Raw genomic sequence first — 19,057 nt, 5'->3', positions numbered from 1 at the left:
ACTTCTGTTATTTCTGACTACTATCGCTGAATACTGTCCGCTCTGATATTCTTTGGCCCCGCAGTACCTCACCCAGACCCTCGTTGCTCTACCCTACCTCACCCGTAGCACACTGCTCGCATACTATCACCACTTCCTTACCACCATCGCGTATTGGTATGACAATCGTCCTTAAGCAGCAAGCCCGGCGTCCCAGACGCGTAGAATATCGAACACCTCTTTCGCATGAGATACGTTGCCAATCATTTATCGGTCATATTCTTGTAAAAAGCACACTTCACGCCGCCCGATGCTACGCCACAAGATGCAATACCCTATCCGAGACGAACACAACAACCACGGTCTTCTACGCCAGCTCATCAATATCATCATCCCATCCCAGAGCATTATAAATATCCTCCGCGCCCTCTTCCTCCTCCTCAATCCGCTGTAAGCCGCCTTCCTCAACCTCCTCTACCACCTCCTTCTCCTTGCCTTTGCTCTCCCGCGCCCCCCTCTCCACATCCGTCGCCGCCTTCTTCACTGGCGTCTCCCCCACCAAAGCCCCAGCCCTCTTCACCGGCGTCTCCAACACCTGGCCGCGCCCCGGCTTCGTCGGCGTCCTCATCAACGCCGACACGCCCCTGTACCCATCATCCTCACTCTCCTCACTCCCTTCCTCTTCCACACCCCTCCCGGACCAAACATCGCCCATGCCCGACACCGATCTGCCCGGCGACTTGAACGACGGCGGCAGCGGCGGCGGCACCTTCAAACCCCCACTTCCACCACGGGCATTATTCGCACGGCCCGCCGAAGCTTTCAGCTTCTCCCCCAGCCTTGATATGCTACCACTGGCGCCCTTGGCCTCCGGCGTCGCCCCAACGGCAGCAGCGGCGGTGGTGCCCGTCGCAGCTGCTGGCGGCGGGAAAAGCCAATGCACCGTCTTCCCCGCCGGGCCACGCGACGGCGTTTCTTCGACACCGCCACCGCCGCTACTTCGCGCACCTGGAGCAGACATTGATGACAACATGCCATCGTTATTCTTCTTGACGACCGAACCGGGTATTGTTGCCGCCGCCGTATAGCCGCCACCCAGGCCGAAATCCACAGGTCCCGGCCTGACTGCCGACGACGGGATGACCGGCTCCGAGGAAGCCATCGTCTCCGGCGCCATATCCGCATCATCACCATCATCATCCACATCCGGATCGCTGGCAGCAGCAGCAGCAGCGACCGCAGCAGCCGTGACGAACCTGTTATGGTTCGGGGTCGCCTGCAACACCACGTCCTTCGTCTTCTTGCCGCGCTTAGGCGTCGCGCCGACGAGGACCGTGTTGTTGTTGCCGCCGACGGCGCCGCCGCCCGCTTTGCGTGACACGGGCGCACCGGGCTTGCTGCTGCTGCTGCCGCCGCCGCCGCTGCGTGACAGCAGCTGACGACGGGAGTCGGACGAGTCGGCGACCTCCTTGAGCGCGGCGCCGCGGTTGGGTTTGCGGAGGGTGCCGATGGCCTTTTCGAGCTCGCGCTCGACGTGCTCCTTCTTCCTGAGCTTCGCCTCGTTGGTCTTGGCCATGGCGTTGAGGTCGATGGTGCGGCGGGCGAAGCGCTCGAACTGGGAGAGCGAGTTGCGGCTGGACGAGGTCTGGGAGGAGTCCTTTAATTGCTGAAGCGGGATCGAGGACAGGGACGGCGCGTCGCCGCCTTCGCGCTTGAGGTTCGGGGGCAGGAGGAGCGGGTCGGTGGAAGATCGCGTGAGGGAGGGGGGGTGCCGTTGGGGCTGGTGGGCTGCGTTCTCCGTGGCCACACGGGCAAGAGGTCGTCGCTTCTTCTGGGCGGTCCGCGGGTCTGTCCGAACGGCGGCTTCCCCGGGCTTGCTGCGGTGGGTGCTTGATGACGATCCGGACGTCTTTGCGGGGGATGCACTCGGTCCGCCGAGTCTTTTGTTGATCGCAGCGGCCTTCTCTGGCAAACGGCTCATATAGCTAGGATAGGTCAGTAGAGTGCCCAAGGCTACAGCAATAAGCGCAAATCTTACAAGGGCAGAATGACCTCTACACAGAAGTTCTTGAGTTTGTCTGATGTTTCCGACTTGCCCGAGCTGGGCGTGAGAGTGTCGTTCTTCCCATTACTAGATTTAGGGACTTTAACAAGCGTCTCATCTTGCTCAACAGACTGCCAGATGCACAGTCTATCAAGGAGAAGATCAAGAAGCACGTTGAGGTCTTGAGGCTTCTTAGGTTTGCGTTTCTTGATAGGTGCTGCTTGTGGTTCCCCCGGCGCTTCATCAGGTTGCGTATCGTCCTGTTCCGTTACTTGGAAAGAAGGCGACGCCTCAAGGGCCATGACCTCCAGGACAAGGATGACCTGGGCCATTGACTCTCTGACACGTAGATCGCCTAGCCGCCGCTTTAGAACATCTGCTGGCGACTCACTATGACCGTGAGGAGAGGAACCATGACGATCTTGCAACCACCATTCCTTGACATGGTCATCCTCTCCAGGATAAAGTCCTTCCTTATTGGGTTTCAGCCTCTTGCTCTTGCTCTTCTTCTTCTCCGCCACCTTCGCCGCAACCGCATCCTCATCATCAGACAGACCCAGCAAGGGCATGGCCTTGACAATCTCCGGGAGCTTCTCCCTGTGCTTCTTATCCATAGGCCCCGGCTGAAGCAATATCGACCGGACAAAAGCCGCCAAATCCCCCATCTTCAGACCCGCATTCTCCTTCGACATGAACGCAGCCCTAGCCCTCGACATCGGCCCCTTGACGAAGAAAGCCAGCGACGTCTTCGTCAAATAAAGCGCCTGGAGGTACTGCCGCACAACCGTCTGGAACACCTCCTCCGCCGTCCGCGGCCTATCCTCCACACCCTCAACAGGCGGCTCACCACCAGCAACCGGCGCCCGCCCCGCCTCATCCACAAACGGATCCGCCTCGTCCAGCCTCCGCGACGGCGGCGGCGCTCCCACAACATCCGGCACAGGCACAGGCACAGGCACAGCCCGCCGCACGGAAAGCCGCGGCGGCGGCGGCGGCGACGATGCATGGCCACCCCCTCGCCCCGCCGCCGCCGCCGCGGGGCGATCCGCAACATCGACAGCAACGCTCCGCCACCAATGCCGGCCGTCCTCCTCCCTCCGCAACGCCTTCCGCGGCCGCGCGTACGGCAGCCCGGCAGCAGCGAGCGCCGGCAGCCCGCCGCCGATGTGCTCCTCCCGCACCCACGCCCCCAGCTTGCACAACGCGTAGACCCCGCGCCGCACGCGCTCGACGGCGTGCAGGCTGCCGTCGGCGCTGAGCCGCGTCACGAGGACTTTGGGCGTGGCGGGGGGGTCGGGGTCTTCGTGTTCGCGGCCGTTGTGGTGGTGGTCGTCGTTGTGGTCGTCATGCTCGTCGTGGTGGTCGTCGGGAGAAGTATGGCGCTCGAGAGCTTCGATGTGCGCGGAGAAGAGGCGGGTAGAGGGGAGGGCGGCGGAAGGACTGTTGGTGAGGTCGAGGAAGGAGAGGGGCAGTTGCGAGCGGTCTATGAGCTTGACGGGTGTGAGGGTGATTGGTTGGTCGAAGGGTAATGTCGGGCAAGGCTGCGGCGTCGAGACAAGGGTCAATGTTAGCATGAGAGACGCGAGAAGCTGGGGTAGGTAGGGACAAGATAAGACGTACGCGGATAGTTATCGATTTCTGTACCAATGCGGCCGGAGCATCGTCGCCTCTCTTGCGTTTGTGGGGCAGCTCGCGCTTCTTTGCGGAGGTCGAGAGAGAGGAAATTGAGGTGTTTGAGGGAGGGAGAGAGCCATGTTTATTCACTGACACCATAATGCGCCAGACGGTTCAGCGGTACGTGCGAGCCTGGCATGGCTCGTCGGGTATAGGGTTGTCTGAAGTGCTCGTGGTTGTGCTCTCGGACGCGCTTGGTCTTGCTTGCATTCGAAGCGGCGCGTGCTGCGACGCGCTCCACGATCGGCCGATCCGCTCCACACGTCACTCTCCCACACGCCGGGAGACCGTCAACTTTATCTCGTTTTCGCGCTGCACCTTTCCCGCTTTGACTAGACCAATGGGTCCGTGAATGCTCGTTCAATTCATGCTACTTTTTTGCTTTCCTAATACGGATGCCGGCCTTGATTGGCCGGCCTCATGGCTCAATCGCAACCATAGACGCCTAAATATACTCCCTGTCTGCGTAGCTCTGGATAATGCCCTCTGCAGTGGCCTCATACTCCTTCAAAGCAACCTTGTCACCCTCCACCACCGTGTTGGCCTGAACGAACACCTTCCTGGGCTGCTTCTTGGCAAGCACGACAGGCCTGACCTTATCCGCGAAGAAATCATCGACATGAGTGATGTCGTTGTACATCTTGGTGCCGGCCTGGACGTCCGCCGTAGCTTTGTAGATGTGCAGTTGCTGGAGGTATTTCTCCACAGCCACACGGCCGTGGCTAAGAATCTTACTCCTCTCGAGGCGGATTGTGAGGTCGGACAGGTCATCCTTCGTGTACTCAAGCTCGCAGAACTCCTTGCCAGCGTTCAGGAATACGCGCAGGATGGAGTAGCGTGCTTGCATGTGCGCCTGTCCCCACTTGCGTGACTTTGGGTCCCAGAACTCAAGCGCAGCGACACCCGCACGAGCCATGCTAAGGTAGCCTGCGTACAGCACGTCGCCTCCTTCGCCATTGATGTCCGTTTCGCCAGAGCCGAAACCGAAGATCTTGAGGATGTCGAAGTCGCAGGACAGAGCCATGGCGACGCACTCTGCACGACACTCTTCGTAGCTGGCAGCAACGGGGCCAAACACTGATCCCCAGGTTTGCCCGGGCTTGTACCAGGTGGTAACCGGCTCGTTGGTCAGGGGGCTGACCGGAGGGCTCTTGACATCGAAATTGTATTCACCCGGAGAAGTCTCCTGCAAGAGCTTACCGCATCCGTGACCAAGCAGCTCGTGAAGTCCGACCTGAACCTCGAAGGCGGGGTCACGGAACTTCCTGTAAACTTCGTCGTCGCTGTCCTTGATGAAAGGGATTTTCTCGTTCGGCGCCTTTGCAGAAAGAACGTTGCCCAGGCTCACGTTCTTGAAACCTTCTTTCTGACGGATGTCGTCATAGTTGGGAATGTTGATACCCGCAGGGATGCCGCTGCCGGCAAAGGTAAGAACCTCGAGGGACGTGAAGTCGGGGCTGAGGAACTTGTCTTTCTCGAATTCTTTCTTCCACGGCAAGCGAGGAATGAGAGTAGGAGCAGCCTCTACCAGCGCACCAAAAGCCTTGGTCCTCTCCTTGTTGACCATGGCCACGAAGCCCTCCCATTCACCACGAATTCCGTGAGGGTCACGGTAGGTCTCCACGAAGCCGATGTCAGTCTCAACCATAGGACCCTTATCTCTGATCCAGAACCTCTGGCTATCCTTGTACGCTTCGAGAGAGCCGGTAGTAAATGACTTCTCGTAAGCATCCAACATAGACTTCTCGGTGTCATTGCTGGCGTATTGTCTCGCCTTCTTGATCGCGTCGGCGATGGTAGCCATCTCCTTGGAGTAGTCGCCGAAGACGAGCTTGAGCTTCTTGCCCTTGAGCTTGCCGTCCAGCTCCCACTCAGACTCGGGGATGTCGCGCTGGTCCTTCGAGGGCGAGCTAAGCGAAGATGCAATCAGGACCTCGAAGCCATCCTTTGTCTTCCTGACTCTGGTGTTCTCGGGAAGCAGCCTCTTGCTCTCCAGGAAATCACTGATGGTGGTGATCTCGTCCTTGGTGATGCTCGGAGAGTCGGGGTAGTACGTAGACAAGTGGCCGGCATCGGGATATCCCAGGTGCATCGACTCCACGGACTTGTCCGCGAAGATGTCGTCCTTGAACCTTTCATACTGTTGCAGCGATTCTGGGGTTAGAGTAGCGAGGGCCTTCAACTGCCTGGTCTCAAGGCGCGGAATGAACTTGGAATCACCAAAGCTCTTGTAGTTGCCGGCGTTGCCCAGGAACTGAGCAGCATAGTCCAAGAACGCGTTGAGCTCGTCGTCCGACAGACCAGCATCCTTCTGGGCCTTCTTCCAATCTCCCTTGTAATGACGGTGGAGGGTGACGATGAAGTCGTAGATGTGCTCGGACTCGGGGGAGATTTGGCGGAGGACAATGCGCGTCCCGGCGAAGCAAGCACTGCTCAGCTGTTAGCAGAACACACGGATGCTGAGGTCATGCGCCGCGTCAGGAGTTCAGGGAGGATCGCCAGAGCTGAGAGTAGCACAGGCATCAGGCCCAGCCAGACGCTCACTGGTGGGAATCAACGCAGATACACCAGCACAAGAAGTACCTACGAGCGAAGCTGAGGCAGATGCAGGCGTTGCTCCTGGAGCGTGACATGGCCGATGAGCTCAGCTTCGCGACGCAAACATCTTCACGTGTATCATGCTGGCATCCTGCGATGCACTGCAGCTCTGCACAGCTTAGGCGAGCCTCCCCGCAACCAACGATAGGCAGATGTGCAGGCGTGGGGTAGCTGACATGGAGAGGTAGTGCGAGTAGAGCTTCTGCTGGTCGTTGAGAGCTTCAAAGTGAGGCTTGATGGCCAGCGGCACAACCGTAGGCGGGCTGTCAGCCAGGTAGTGTTTGAGAGTTCCGGGATCCATGGTGGCAGTTGCAGTTGCTGGGTTGGTGTTGTGGACAGCTCGTTGCTGGTGGCGGGGTCCTAGGCAGCGGGAACGCTGCCACTGCGGGGCGGCATCCACGGCTTGGCGGGCGCGCTCTCCGGTTGTACACAGCCAGGAACGAGACACAGAGCCGCCGGCGCTGCAGATGCTTGCATATGTGCGCGCAGGCGCGTCCCCAAGCGGCTGCGACAGCTGCACGCCTCTGCTGTGCAAAAAATCTACTCGACGGCTGCTGCCGCGGCAGGCCAGCGGCCGGAAGGCCGTGAGCGCGCGCAGAGCCCGGGTCTGGGGGCTCATGGCACCGGCGGCAGGGCTGAGGGGGCGCGGGCGCTTTCGAGGCACGCGGCTCGCCGGAGAGCGAGGTAATGAAGTCCAATAATTGCCAGACTCCTTTTGCGATGCGAGATGTCGATTTGCGGCCCGCGTGTTGACTGCGGTTGGCCCGTGCGGGCGCTTTCCCACACAGACCACAACAGAGCGGGCGCCTTCGCCTTTCTCCTTCACCGCTGTCCTCCCATCCTGCTCCTTCTCCATCGCTTCCACCGCCCGACTACCTCCCCCTAGTCGCGTCTCCAGCTTTTCTTCGCCAGCTTCTCACTCCAACACCATCCACATCACCCACACACCACAGCCACCATGCGCGAGATTGTACGTTTCTGCGGCAGCCCGACTGTTTTAACGCGTCCCCTGACAGCCCCGCGTCTTTGCCCCCCGGCCGCAACAACAGCGCCAACAACGGGGCAACCATTGCTAACATCGCTTTTTCGCACCCATAGGTTCACCTTCAGACCGGCCAATGCGTAAGTCTCCTCTAGCCTGCTGTGTTCGCTGCATCGCGCTGACTTTCTTCAGGGTAACCAAATTGGTGCTGCCTTCTGGTTTGTTGCCAAAACACTCCCGCAGCCGCGCCCCCCGCTGACGCGAATCAACACCACAGGCAGACCATCTCTGGCGAGCATGGCCTCGACGGCTCTGGCGTGTAAGTGTGCGCTGTCTTTGCCGCGCTTTGCAATCGCTGACCCTCGGCAGCTACAATGGCACCTCCGACCTCCAGCTGGAGCGCATGAACGTCTACTTCAACGAGGTACTCTTTCACTAATTAGACGAACACGTAAAGTATGGCAATCTTCTGAACGCGCAGCAGGCTTCCAACAACAAGTACGTTCCTCGTGCTGTCCTCGTTGACCTCGAGCCCGGCACCATGGATGCCGTCCGCGCCGGCCCCTTCGGCCAGCTCTTCCGCCCCGACAACTTCGTCTTCGGCCAGTCTGGTGCCGGTAACAACTGGGCGAAGGGTCACTACACCGAGGGTGCCGAGCTCGTCGACCAGGTCCTCGACGTCGTCCGTCGCGAGGCCGAGGGCTGCGACTGCCTCCAGGGTTTCCAGATCACCCACTCCCTGGGTGGTGGTACCGGTGCCGGTATGGGTACGCTCCTCATCTCCAAGATCCGTGAGGAGTTCCCCGACCGCATGATGGCCACCTTCTCTGTGGTTCCCTCCCCCAAGGTTTCGGATACCGTTGTTGAGCCCTACAACGCCACCCTGTCCGTCCACCAGCTTGTTGAGAACTCGGACGAGACCTTCTGTATTGACAACGAGGTGCGTGACATTGCCACAATCCGCTGGTTTGAGCACTGAACTGACTCTCCATAGGCTCTGTATGATATCTGCATGAGGACCCTCAAGCTCACCCACCCCTCGTACGGTGACCTGAACCACCTCGTCTCGGCCGTCATGTCCGGCGTCACCACTTGCCTGCGTTTCCCCGGTCAGCTGAACTCTGACCTGCGCAAGTTGGCCGTCAACATGGTCCCCTTCCCCCGTCTCCACTTCTTCATGGTCGGCTTCTCTCCTCTGACCAGCCGCGGCGCCCACTCTTTCCGCGCCGTCACTGTTCCCGAGCTCACCCAGCAAATGTTCGACCCCAAGAACATGATGGCTGCCTCTGACTTCCGCAACGGCCGCTACCTCACCTGCTCCGCCATCTTCCGCGGTAAGGTCTCGATGAAGGAGGTCGAGGACCAGATGAGGAACGTTCAGAACAAGAACTCGTCCTACTTCGTTGAGTGGATCCCCAACAACGTCCAGACGGCGCTCTGCTCCATTCCTCCCCGTGGTCTCAAGATGTCCTCCACCTTCGTCGGAAACTCGACCTCGATCCAGGAGCTCTTCAAGCGTGTCGGTGACCAGTTCACTGCTATGTTCCGTCGCAAGGCTTTCTTGCATTGGTACACTGGTGAGGGTATGGACGAGATGGAGTTCACTGAGGCTGAGTCCAACATGAACGATCTGGTCTCCGAGTACCAGCAGTACCAGGAGGCGTCGGTCAGCGATGCCGAGGAGGAGTACGACGAGGAGGCTCCTCTCGAGGAGGAGTAGATTTCTGTCCAGCTGGATCGGTAGCTTGGGACATAGGAAGCCTCTCGAGCTTGGTCTTGTTTGGTCTTGAACTTCTCAGAACGTGCGAGTGGGGTGAGCTCGAACGTGTAGTTAAGCGTTTCAAAACAATAGTAGTGATTTCGTAATCCATTTCCTGCGTTGAATATGCAGACTTTACACAGTTGACAATTGACCCTGCATCTTGTTCTCTCCACAATCAGGACGTGAATACCAGGCCATCAGGAGCCACGGATTTGACAACAAAACCGATGTAACTTTGCATTTGGTATCTCAGATGTTAAATCCCAACAATAAACCACCCCTTCCTCAACCTAACCGTTTGGCAGTTGAATACCCATGTGACTGTTAAAACGCCCTATGTAAATGCAAACGTGCTGCCTTGTCGTCGTCGACTTCGTTACTTCCGAATCTCTCTTTCTCTCTCTACGTCCACTTAACTTGAAACACGCTTTGTTGAATCGCGTGTGATGTTGAATTATTGTATAACCGTTTTCCCTAATCGCGGGTCGGTTCGGTTCGTCGTTCCCCCCCTTTTTTTCCCCTTCATTCGAGGCCTTCCCCTTTTGCCGTTTTTTCTTATCCTCTCACGTGAGCCAATAATGCGGATAATGGAACCGAAAATCTCCGCTCGGTCCGGCCCGCATCCGTTCTCTTTTTTTTTGTTCGTTTCATTTTTCTGGACGTGTGGGCTCGTGCGTAGAAGAGGGGGCGGAGGGGGGGAGGACCGGAGGACCCTTATTCGCCCTCCCCACATTTCTACCCGTTCCAATCCCTGGCGCTAGTAGTAGAACTTCCTTGCTTCCCCGTCCCCTTCTTTTCTTTTGAAAGTTCGCCCGCGCAGGCATTCTCTCCTTTCCCCCCCCCCTCCCATCGCATGTGCGCACATACATCTACGACGACTTCTTCCCAGCCGCCCTCTCGCGGTCCCTCTTCGCGTAAATCTCGCCGGTGAACGGGTCCTCGTAGCGCAGGGCGACGCTGTACGCGGCGTACACGATTGCCGTGAGGAAGAAGCCGGCGGGCTTGGCGAAGAGGATGGCGGAGCCGAGGAAGGAGGCGGTGCTGCCCCAGTACATGGGGGCGTCGGTGACGTTGAACGGGAAAGACGACACCTTGGCGTCCATGAGGATGCCGAAGTAGTCGCCCAGGTAGGTGCCCGTGACGCCGAGCGCCCACATGGACGAGAGGACGAGGATGTTGCCCGAGGCGAGGAGGCCGTAGGCGATGGCGCGGAAGGTGGGGCTGAGGAGGAGGGGCAGCGTGGGCTGCGACTCGATGGCGGTTTTGTAGCTGTTGCGCGTCCCTCCCCCGGGTGAGGGGGGTTTGGTTAGTTTGGTGGGCTGGGGTGAAGGGTGGCTGCTGCTGCTGCTGCTGCAGGGACGTACATGATGTCGCGGATGATTCCGAGCGAGAAGATGGTGACTGCGAGGCCATAGCAGCCGTACAGCGAGTTGCCGCCGAAGAGCTTGGTGATGACCTTGTTGTGGTATTCTGTCGTGCCAGACAACGCGTCAGCCAGCCTGTTCGTTCCCACAAATGCAGTTCTGAGGTCCTCAAAGGCGCGCTGCGATGAACAGAAGCGACGTGGGAGTGCCATTGAGGGCAGGGCGAGCTCGCGCGCCTTTGGCGGCGCGGTGCGGCTAGGAGTATCTTCCGCGCCAGAGATTCCCGACGTTTTGAAGCCCCGCAGCATTGAACGAGTGAGGTTTGAGGAAGTACAGTACCTTGCCTAGCAGCGATGCTAAAGAAAAAGTCAGCGGTTGGCTTCTCGTTACCTCGTCGTCGTAGGTCTCAATGCAATTGGGTGGTTCACTTACTTCCAGAAAGTCGGGTTGAACAGAATGCTTGCAGCCGACACTGTTCAATGGAAGTCAGCGCTCTACTCATTCACGTGGTAACCGTTTCCAGGAGCTATGAGCGGTGTTGCGCTGCGCCGGCGCAAAGACTTGTCGGGTCGGAACAAGGCGGAGCGGGGGAAGAACGCCATGGAAAGAGCTGTCAGTACTCACGCCAGAGGGTCGGCTGGCTGAAGTCGATGTAGGCAGCCATTGTTGAGGGCGAGGGAAGCGGCGGTGTCGGAGCTTCAGAGGAGAGGAGGGGGCGGGGCAATGGCGAGGAAGCAACGAAGAGGTAGCTTGGAGGAAAAGCGAGGAATGAGGGATTTAGCGTGGTTGGCGTTGTTGACAGATGGTGTTCCTCCACCAGCCGCGCGATGACGGGGCTTGCATGTGACTGGGGAGAGCGGCGCGGCAAGCGACGGCGACGACCGTACAACGTCAGAGCTTCCCCACGTTTTCGTCATCTGCCATGCCGTCGCCGCGGCCAACACCATAGCCGCAATTTCGCCTCACTCATCCAGTAAGATTCCTGATCAATGGTCTTATTAATGGGTATTCAGTAGCATTAATTTGTTGTTCAGCGTGCGATCGAAAGCCTGTGCCCACGAACTGTCGCCGCTCGTAAGCCAACATTAATCGAAGGAATAAGAGAATTGAGGAATCTGTGCTTTTGGGTCCGTATCCATCCTAGTTCAATTTTCATTTCTTAGCAGCTCTCCCTGTCCCCCCAGTCTCTCGCAACGTCTGAGAAACCCTACAAAGCATTCGACGCGCACGAGAACGCGCCGCCGAAGCTGTCCGCCTCGTATCCTTCGATGATACTCTTGACGACTGCGTAGGTTCCGCCGCTCAGGAAGAGCAGACCGATCATGCAGAGGATGATGTTGAATACGAAGCCAACGGGGCCTTTCCAGCCGCGCGTTTTGTAGAAGTTCGGCCCATAGTCCGCCCTGCGCATGCGGATGTAGGCGACGCCCCAGAAGATGAAACCGAAGAACGAATCAAAGAGCGAACTCATCAAGCTGAGCAGATCCGAGAAGAATGGAATGACTTCAGCGATAATGAAGGCAAAGACCCAGAGGGCCGCGAGGATGCCACCCCAGGCCGCCCAGCCGACGATCGTGTGGTCGCTCATGTGGCGCGAACCCGAGAACAGGCGGAAGAAGACAAAACGGGCCGAGACCGAGGCATACAGAACACCCAGGAAGATGATTGTCGGAATCATGAAGCTGAAGCTGACCTTCTTGTAGACCTCATCGCTGATGGACCCGAATGCTGGAGCTGTGACGTAATTGGTGCCGGTGTAGGCGTAGACGATTGAGCCAACCAAGCTGAATACGATCACTTCGGCAATTGTGACAGTCCAGAGGGCTTTGGGGAAATCCCTGGGGTTCTTCATCTCCGCAATGAACGACGGAAGCGTAATTTGACCGATGAAAGTGTAGCTGATGTTCATGAACGCGTTCATGCCAGCAACAAACGTGGTTCCTGCGGCTGGAACTGCCAGAATGACAGGCTCACCCAGGCTCGGATAGCCAGCTGGGTGAGGTTCAATGGCAGAGAATATCGTTGCCAACAACACGGAGATGAAGGTAAAGAACGCAGAAGCCGTGGCCAGTTTGGCCAGGGTCGAAAAGGTTCTCGGAAGCGAGCAAAACCAAGAAATGACGGCGACAATAGCGGAGAAGCCAATGGTGCACATGCCGTGGTTAGTCATTGTGTTCAGATATTTCGCGCCAACGAGACAATGGAGACCCTGCAATACGTAAGTGACAGCCCCAGTGCGGAACACTCTGCAACACTTACTTGGATAAAGGTGTTGTTCAGGAGGAACATGACGGCCGTGAACCACCACGCCCATTTCGAGTTGAAGAACAGCATCTGACCAATGTCGCACACGTCCTTGACCTCGGGATGGCGCAGGCAAAACTCCCTGGCTGGCTGTCAGCGCCAAGCGCGCAGAAACCTTGGGGGCGCAGACTCACCAAGTGATCAATGACGTGTACAGGACCAGACCGGCTATCACAACGGTCAAGATCAGGCCAGGCACAAGTCCCAGAATCGAATAGGACCAGGGGAAGGACATGATTGCCAGGCAAATGTACTCGGAGAAGAGCAGGGCTGCCGTCTTGGGCCAGCTGCATGTGCGATACTGGATCGCGTTGGATTCCTCCAGGGCGATCTGCTTGCCCACGCTCACGGTGCTATCCGAGTCGGAGCCGCCGACGACGACGGGCTTGATGATGGGCTCGCTGATGCGGCGCATGGGGCGGTCGCCGTGCGCGCGGGCGGCTTCCTGGTCGTAGCCGGCGCCATACTTACCGGAGGTGTCCAGGACATGTTTGTCGTCGGAAGGAGAGGGTTTGCGGTCGACGGTGCCGTCGTCGACAGTCTTCTTGCTGCCGAAACCTAGCGCCATTTCACCGACCGGATGGGCTGGACGAACGTGATGGTGTACAGAGGATCGCGACTCGAGACCGTAGGCGGCATGAACCACCAGTTGTATTCGGGAAACACACGGAAAATAAGGGCGACGCAACGAGAATCTTCACTCGGTTGCGTGCTAGGTCTCGGACGTGGGCGCCGAGTTGGGAAGCGGTCGGGGGCTGAAGCACTGGGATGCGGGATCCTGAGAGGGGCGGGCAAGCGTGAGTCGGGCAAGCCGCGCGGTGGGACGGGGTTTTATATGGATGATGTTCGAATCAGCCCGGCAGGCTAGTGGTGGAGTAGCAGTAATACGTTGCTCTGGAGAGCTAGCGCAGAGCGTGGGAGCCCAGTCTTCCACATCCCCATCACAGGCGTGGCAGGAACGAATGGGCAACGTCAGCTTGATGAGGAACAAAGAAGGCTAACGCGCCAGGGCAGCGGGGCGGGCTCCCAGCTCGAGGCAACAATGGGTTAATGATGCTGCGCAACCGGGCTGGCGGGCGCCGCACAGCAACTGCCCCGGCGGGCTGCTTCCATGCTCGCGCATGCCTCATGCCATCGGCGCACCCGCCGAAACGTGAAAAGAAAATTCAGTATCCGGGCGGCTGAAAGGAGCGTTGGCCACGCGCTGCCCGCAAACGTCGGCGGCGTCGAGTGAAAATGGAGGTAACGTGATAAGACGCCATCGATGCCTATTTCCCGCTAAGCATCAGCCAAGCGGCCGCCTCCGCCAGTCGCCCGCGGGTTTTGGGGGCGTTGGTCTGCCTCGCCGCCCGTGGCACCGTGGTCTCTTCTGCCTCGCCGCCGCCCAAGCCGACAGCTGCGCAGTCCACCCCCCGGCTTCCGCCCGCGTGAACAGACCGCCCGCGCCCGCCACATGCATCCTTCGGAATCGCCGTGCGCCTGACAGGCCGCCTGCTTGCGCCTAGGGCCATTGAGGCAACAAGCCACCCTGCGCGCTCTTTAGTCGTCGTGGGAACCGGTTGTGGAAAGTCCCAGATCGTGATCTCATGGCGCACACCAAGCTACGGAGCAAAGACGAGGTCCAAGGGCTGGGCGGCTTGGTGGATCCCAGCCGCAGCCGCACTAGGGGCTCGGCGGCACAGCATGCGTACAACGTCACGCTGCTTTCGTATGTTCCCGTTGAATTGTACGGCTCCATGGCGCCGGTCTTGAGCGGCTCGGGCCTCGATTGCGTCCGCAACAAAACGCGCCTGCCCTGCCCTGGACCTGGACCCCGCCGCTTCGTGGGGCGCCTGCCAACGGCTCCTGCGCGCCGGGACTCGGGTCTTCATGCAGGTTGCCACTCTTCGCCTTCTGCCTGCGTAGCAACACAACGGTATGCCTTATCTATCACCTATCGGCCAGGAAGCTGCGGTGAAACTCTGTTTGTAGGACGGTCGCGATACCGAAGTTTCCTATCTCATCGTTGCAGCCGATTACTGTGGAACATGAGACCCTCGCCGATCTTCTTATCCCGCACTGACAACGCCATTGTTGGTGAGAAGACACAACACTCGCGAATAAATATGCTCGTTTGGCAATGCCCGTTCGGAAAGGGAGGGCCAGCTACTCGAGCGCTCGAATTAGACCAAAACACCTGCTCCACCCGCTTTTTGGGAATCAGCCCTTAGATATGCAAGTTCAGAAGATCCGGCGCCAACTATGCCTTCTCTTGTCCCAGCTTTCCGTGGATTCCATTCTTGAGCCTTCACGCCCAAGGCTCATTTACTCGTCGTCTTCATCCTCATCATCAACGACCCGTCTTCGCTTCCTAGAACTTGCCGCAACAACTTCATCATCGTCGTCATCCTCATCCGCATGAGCCCTCTTCGGGCTGCCGTGACCCCCCCTGCGCTGCTGTGCCTCGAGGCGCTCGTCGATATCCTCATCGTCTTCGAACGTCTCAGGCTCCTCGTCGCTGCCGGCCAAGAAGTCGTCGTCTTCGTCATACTCGTCCTCTCTGAAGCGAGAGCGGGGGCCGGCATCCTCCTCCTCATCGCTATATTCTTCACGCCTGGGGCGTCTCTGCTTGGAGCCGCGGGCTCCACGGTCGTCATCGTCATATGCGCTTGACTGACCATAGCGAGAACCACTATATCCCGCAGACCGACCGAAGCCGCTGCGACCGAAACTCCGGTCATTCCTCATGCGCATACGCTCCTTTTGACGCTCTTCCTGCTTGATATGACGCTCGCGTTCCCTCTCGGTCGCCTCCGCCTCTCTCTTCTTCTTCTCCGGATCTTCAGTCAAGCTGAAGACCGCTACGGAGCCGCCAGCACCAGAGCGTGCCTTGGCGGCAGTGGCGAGGCTCTCTTGCAAACGGTCTATGGAGTCGTCGGTTGAGCTCTTGGATGGCAGAATGGAAAGACCAGCGGTGACCTTGTTGGTGACGCGCACAAGTTGCTCGCGTGTATTGGGCGTGCAGAGATAGGTGTAGGAATCTTTGCTTGGATCATACGCCGTGGTCCCGCTTTTTCTGTTATCCCGGATACTTGTGGGTGTAGGCTTGGATGGGTTAATCTGCGGAGGAGCAAGAGGCCTCCCGTCAAGCTCGCACTGCTGTGTGGGATCGGAACCAAGTTGCAGAGTAAGGGAGCCATCAGACCACCTAAGGATGCGGGCATTGGATTGGATTTTAGAGGGGTCGGAAGGAGAATGACGCCAGCGAATGGTGGTCTGGGCGGTCTTGAAGGGCGAGAATGTCGATGGTGCCTCCTTCTTGCTGTGATGGTCCGTCGTGGGCGGCTGCCATTTCTCCAGGACGAATGTTTTGGGATCGAATGCGAGGAAGCGCGGCACTCTCATAAGATAGAGCTGCATGTACGTCAGCGAGAAGCTCGTGTTGGCATAAAGCTCCTACACACCTCGTTGTCGCTAGGCTCGGGAACTGCATGGCGTGGCAGCGATGCCTCGGCTATCTGGAGCTCCATGGCCTCGAACTCCTCCGCAGCCGCACTCTTGACACGGTCCTCGCGACCCACGTCGTCGCCAGAATCAAGCTCCTCGTCATCGAGTGTGCGTTCAGCCCTGCAAGGTTCGTCAATTGGCGTCCAAGCAAGGTATGGCTTTCAATTCCACATACGGCGCCTGCTCGGCCTCTTCCTCATCCCCCCCATCGCCGAAAAGGTCATCTTCATCGTCCAGCGGCGGTTCGTCGTCGTTGAGCTCCTCGTCACTCGCCGCGGCTCCAGCGCCGGCGGTGGCGCGTCTTCCGGTGACAACATCGTCATCGTCGTCGTCGTTCTGCTCGGCAGGAGGCGAGGTTGACGCGGCGGTGGCGGCGGTGGCTTCAGCGTCGTCGCCGAACATGTCGGCCATGTTGTTCTCCGAGTCGGACGCCATGGCAGTTGTTGCGAGGTGTGCGGTTGACGGGCAACAGACGGACGCGGAGGCGCAGCGGGCGGATTGGCAGCGGTGCCGGGCGAGCGGCGGCGTGCTGGGCGGGTGGCGCAGGAGCGACGCGGAGGGTCGAGTGCGGCAGACGGGCTTTGTGGTGAGCTGCAGCTGGCTTCGCATTCACAAGCGCAACACGAGCGCGTCGCAGCTCGGCGGCCGCCCGTCGCGGCTGAGGCGGCGCGGAGAAACAAGCGACCGGCGGCATGCTCCCGTCCCCTTTCAGGAGGGGCGCAACTGAAACCGCCCGGCCACGGTAGGGAGAGGTTCAGACATCTACACTCCTCCCGCCCCTCGCTCTCCGTCTTCTTCTGCCACATCGCTCGACGGCTTGCCGCCATCCTCAGCCGCCGCCCCTATTCGCTCGCCAAAACTGCGTGATTTTCCGCGCCCACAGACATGGCGTCGTTCTTCTCCAGCGTGTAAGTTGCAACAGGCTTAGCATTCCTCGCGGCCGTTAGATCCCTCTGCATGCCTTCTCCTTGCCCCCGCTGCCCCGCGCATGGCTCTGTCTAGCCGCCCAGCCTCCAATTTCCCCCGATCGTCTCCCGCACGTGGCTATCATTTGCTCTTTGTTCTCAATTCTCCACCCGCTGCACACCGCCCACACGTGATTCACTCCCCGCGTCTCTGTCCGCCTTCCACCATTCTGCCTGCTGCAAGTCCCTCCCTTTACTTCTCGTCTGTACCTGCGCTGGGCACGAGCGGCTCCCTTTCATGCCAGACCCCACCGCATCCAATCGACACCGGGTCTAGAACGCCACCACTAACTTAATTGCTCCACAGTCGCCAAGGCTTCGGCGGACGATCCAACAAGAACAGCAATAACCAACCGCCGCCGCAAGCCAAGGGCAGCGCCTCGCCCACCATGTCTTACCAGAACTCCCCCCAGCAGTACCCCAGCCAGCCCCAGCAGCTGCCTCACTCGCCCGCAATGGCTCCCGCTGCTCCCAACGAGAGCGCTCCAATCGAGGCCGACCGTTCTCAGTCGCCTCAGAACAGGAAGCCTCCGTATTTCTTCCGCGAAGAGTACTCCAACCTCATCGTCAAGGGCAACTTCATGACCCTGGCTGCGCGGCCCAAGATGGTTGACGAGGGCGAGTGGCTTGCTCACCAAGGTTCGTGACACTTGGCTCGCCACCTCGCTGTACACCTTCTTACCTTCTGACAGTTGTCGAGCAATACCGTCTTCTGGACGGCATGATTCAGATCATCAAGACTCTGGATGAGCGGACGGGTCGTCCTATCTGCAACCCGGACACTTGCCCCACCATGTCTGCAGCCGGGTAAGTTCGCCTGAGATTTCTAGATGAGCAACCAATTATACTAAGTAGCGGCGATGAATTCAGCCACACCTACACCTGGTTGGATAACAACAAGAAGCCCATCAAGATCCCCGCCTACCAGTACATCCAGCTGGTCCAGAAGTGGATCGTTGGCAAGATTGGCGACCAGAACCTCTTCCCTGTGGATACGTCGATACCGTCCCAGCCTTCCGGCACCTCCGCCGCCACCTATGCCTCGGGAGGTCTGAACACCCCCGGCTCCAACAGTCCGATTGCTGCCGGCCCGACCTCTCTCAACGCTCCGCTTTCTCAACTTTCCGGCGACGAGTGGATGGGCAAACCCGCTGGATTCCCCAAGCACTTCAAGGACGACATCAAGTCCATCTACCGCCAGATGATGCGCTGCTACGCTCACTTGTACCATGGCCACTGGCTGGACCCTTTCTGGAACCTCAATGCGTACAAGGAGCTCAACACGTGCTTCATCCATTTTATCAACGTCGGCCAGCAGTACGATCTGCTCAGCGACAAGGAGATGGAGCCCATGATGCCGCTTATTCAGCTGTGGCTGTCCAAGGGTCTCCTCCCGGAGAAGCAGGCCGATGGAACCCAAGCACCTTCCAGTAGTTCGCAGCCCCAGGAGGGTCAGCCTGCTGCGGCTTAGACCGGGGGACGAAAAGAATACGATGAAACGACGTGAGGAAGGATGCTGAGAGACGAAAGGATCTATTTCATTTTACGTGGTTGATAGAGCGACAGAGTTTCTTTTCCACGGCCGCGAGAGCTTTCTTTCGAAGAAAGTCAACGGCATATTCGCGCGCGCGCAAAGAGAAGGTGGCAAAGCATTCGGCGAGCCAAAGGGAAAAGGAATGGGATGGGTACTTGAACGGAAGGGTGAACTGAGGCTTTTTTATCTTCTTCTTTTTTTCTACGCTTGCACTTGATTTCCGTGGCCATCAGTGGTGCATGCTCTGGGCGTTTTCTTTACATTTTGCTTGCTTGCAAAAGCGCAGAAATTTGCTTCAATGATATCGATGCGGCCATTCTTCACTCTGGCTCATCATCTCACTTGCGCTCATTCCCGGAATTATT

The 19,057-nt window shown here is 58.7% G+C and overlaps 7 protein-coding genes across 7 annotated transcripts; 2 read left to right on the top strand and 5 right to left on the bottom strand.

The window, feature by feature from the left end:
• Positions 1 to 346: 346 nt before the first annotated feature.
• BKCO1_4000172 (dna replication regulator sld3) lies at positions 347 to 3,597 on the bottom strand (the record flags this gene model as incomplete). The annotated part of the gene is made up of 2 exons (XM_020275596.1): positions 347 to 1,964; positions 2,018 to 3,597. The coding sequence occupies 2 exons, from the start codon at positions 3,595 to 3,597 to the stop codon at positions 347 to 349; spliced, it is 3,198 nt and encodes a 1,065-aa protein (XP_020134237.1).
• A 545-nt stretch (positions 3,598 to 4,142) lies between these two features.
• Positions 4,143 to 6,596, bottom strand: BKCO1_4000171 (dipeptidyl peptidase iii; the record flags this gene model as incomplete). Its single annotated transcript, XM_020275595.1, has 2 exons — positions 4,143 to 6,126; positions 6,472 to 6,596. The coding sequence occupies 2 exons, from the start codon at positions 6,594 to 6,596 to the stop codon at positions 4,143 to 4,145; spliced, it is 2,109 nt and encodes a 702-aa protein (XP_020134359.1).
• A 657-nt stretch (positions 6,597 to 7,253) lies between these two features.
• BKCO1_4000170 (tubulin beta chain) lies at positions 7,254 to 8,997 on the top strand (the record flags this gene model as incomplete). Its single annotated transcript, XM_020275594.1, has 7 exons — positions 7,254 to 7,265; positions 7,394 to 7,417; positions 7,470 to 7,495; positions 7,555 to 7,596; positions 7,647 to 7,701; positions 7,762 to 8,217; positions 8,272 to 8,997. The coding sequence occupies 7 exons, from the start codon at positions 7,254 to 7,256 to the stop codon at positions 8,995 to 8,997; spliced, it is 1,341 nt and encodes a 446-aa protein (XP_020134238.1).
• A 911-nt stretch (positions 8,998 to 9,908) lies between these two features.
• On the bottom strand, positions 9,909 to 10,711 carry BKCO1_4000169 (phospholipid methyltransferase; the record flags this gene model as incomplete). Its single annotated transcript, XM_020275592.1, has 2 exons — positions 9,909 to 10,308; positions 10,404 to 10,711. The coding sequence occupies 2 exons, from the start codon at positions 10,709 to 10,711 to the stop codon at positions 9,909 to 9,911; spliced, it is 708 nt and encodes a 235-aa protein (XP_020134361.1).
• An 899-nt stretch (positions 10,712 to 11,610) lies between these two features.
• BKCO1_4000168 (neutral amino acid) lies at positions 11,611 to 13,275 on the bottom strand (the record flags this gene model as incomplete). Its single annotated transcript, XM_020275591.1, has 3 exons — positions 11,611 to 12,612; positions 12,663 to 12,789; positions 12,842 to 13,275. 3 exons carry the CDS (start codon positions 13,273 to 13,275, stop codon positions 11,611 to 11,613), a joined length of 1,563 nt encoding a protein of 520 aa, XP_020134360.1.
• A 1,736-nt stretch (positions 13,276 to 15,011) lies between these two features.
• Positions 15,012 to 16,628, bottom strand: BKCO1_4000167 (leo1-like protein; the record flags this gene model as incomplete). Its single annotated transcript, XM_020275590.1, has 3 exons — positions 15,012 to 16,100; positions 16,151 to 16,313; positions 16,369 to 16,628. 3 exons carry the CDS (start codon positions 16,626 to 16,628, stop codon positions 15,012 to 15,014), a joined length of 1,512 nt encoding a protein of 503 aa, XP_020134365.1.
• A 450-nt stretch (positions 16,629 to 17,078) lies between these two features.
• On the top strand, positions 17,079 to 18,629 carry BKCO1_4000166 (protein kinase activator; the record flags this gene model as incomplete). The annotated part of the gene is made up of 4 exons (XM_020275589.1): positions 17,079 to 17,101; positions 17,466 to 17,797; positions 17,851 to 17,965; positions 18,029 to 18,629. 4 exons carry the CDS (start codon positions 17,079 to 17,081, stop codon positions 18,627 to 18,629), a joined length of 1,071 nt encoding a protein of 356 aa, XP_020134364.1.
• Between the last annotated feature and the right edge of the window lie 428 nt (positions 18,630 to 19,057).

Source organism: Diplodia corticola (assembly GCF_001883845.1).
Source record: "Diplodia corticola strain CBS 112549 chromosome Unknown scaffold4, whole genome shotgun sequence".
Lineage (NCBI taxonomy): Eukaryota > Fungi > Ascomycota > Dothideomycetes > Botryosphaeriales > Botryosphaeriaceae > Diplodia > Diplodia corticola.
This window is presented reverse-complemented; position numbering and strand designations above follow the sequence as displayed.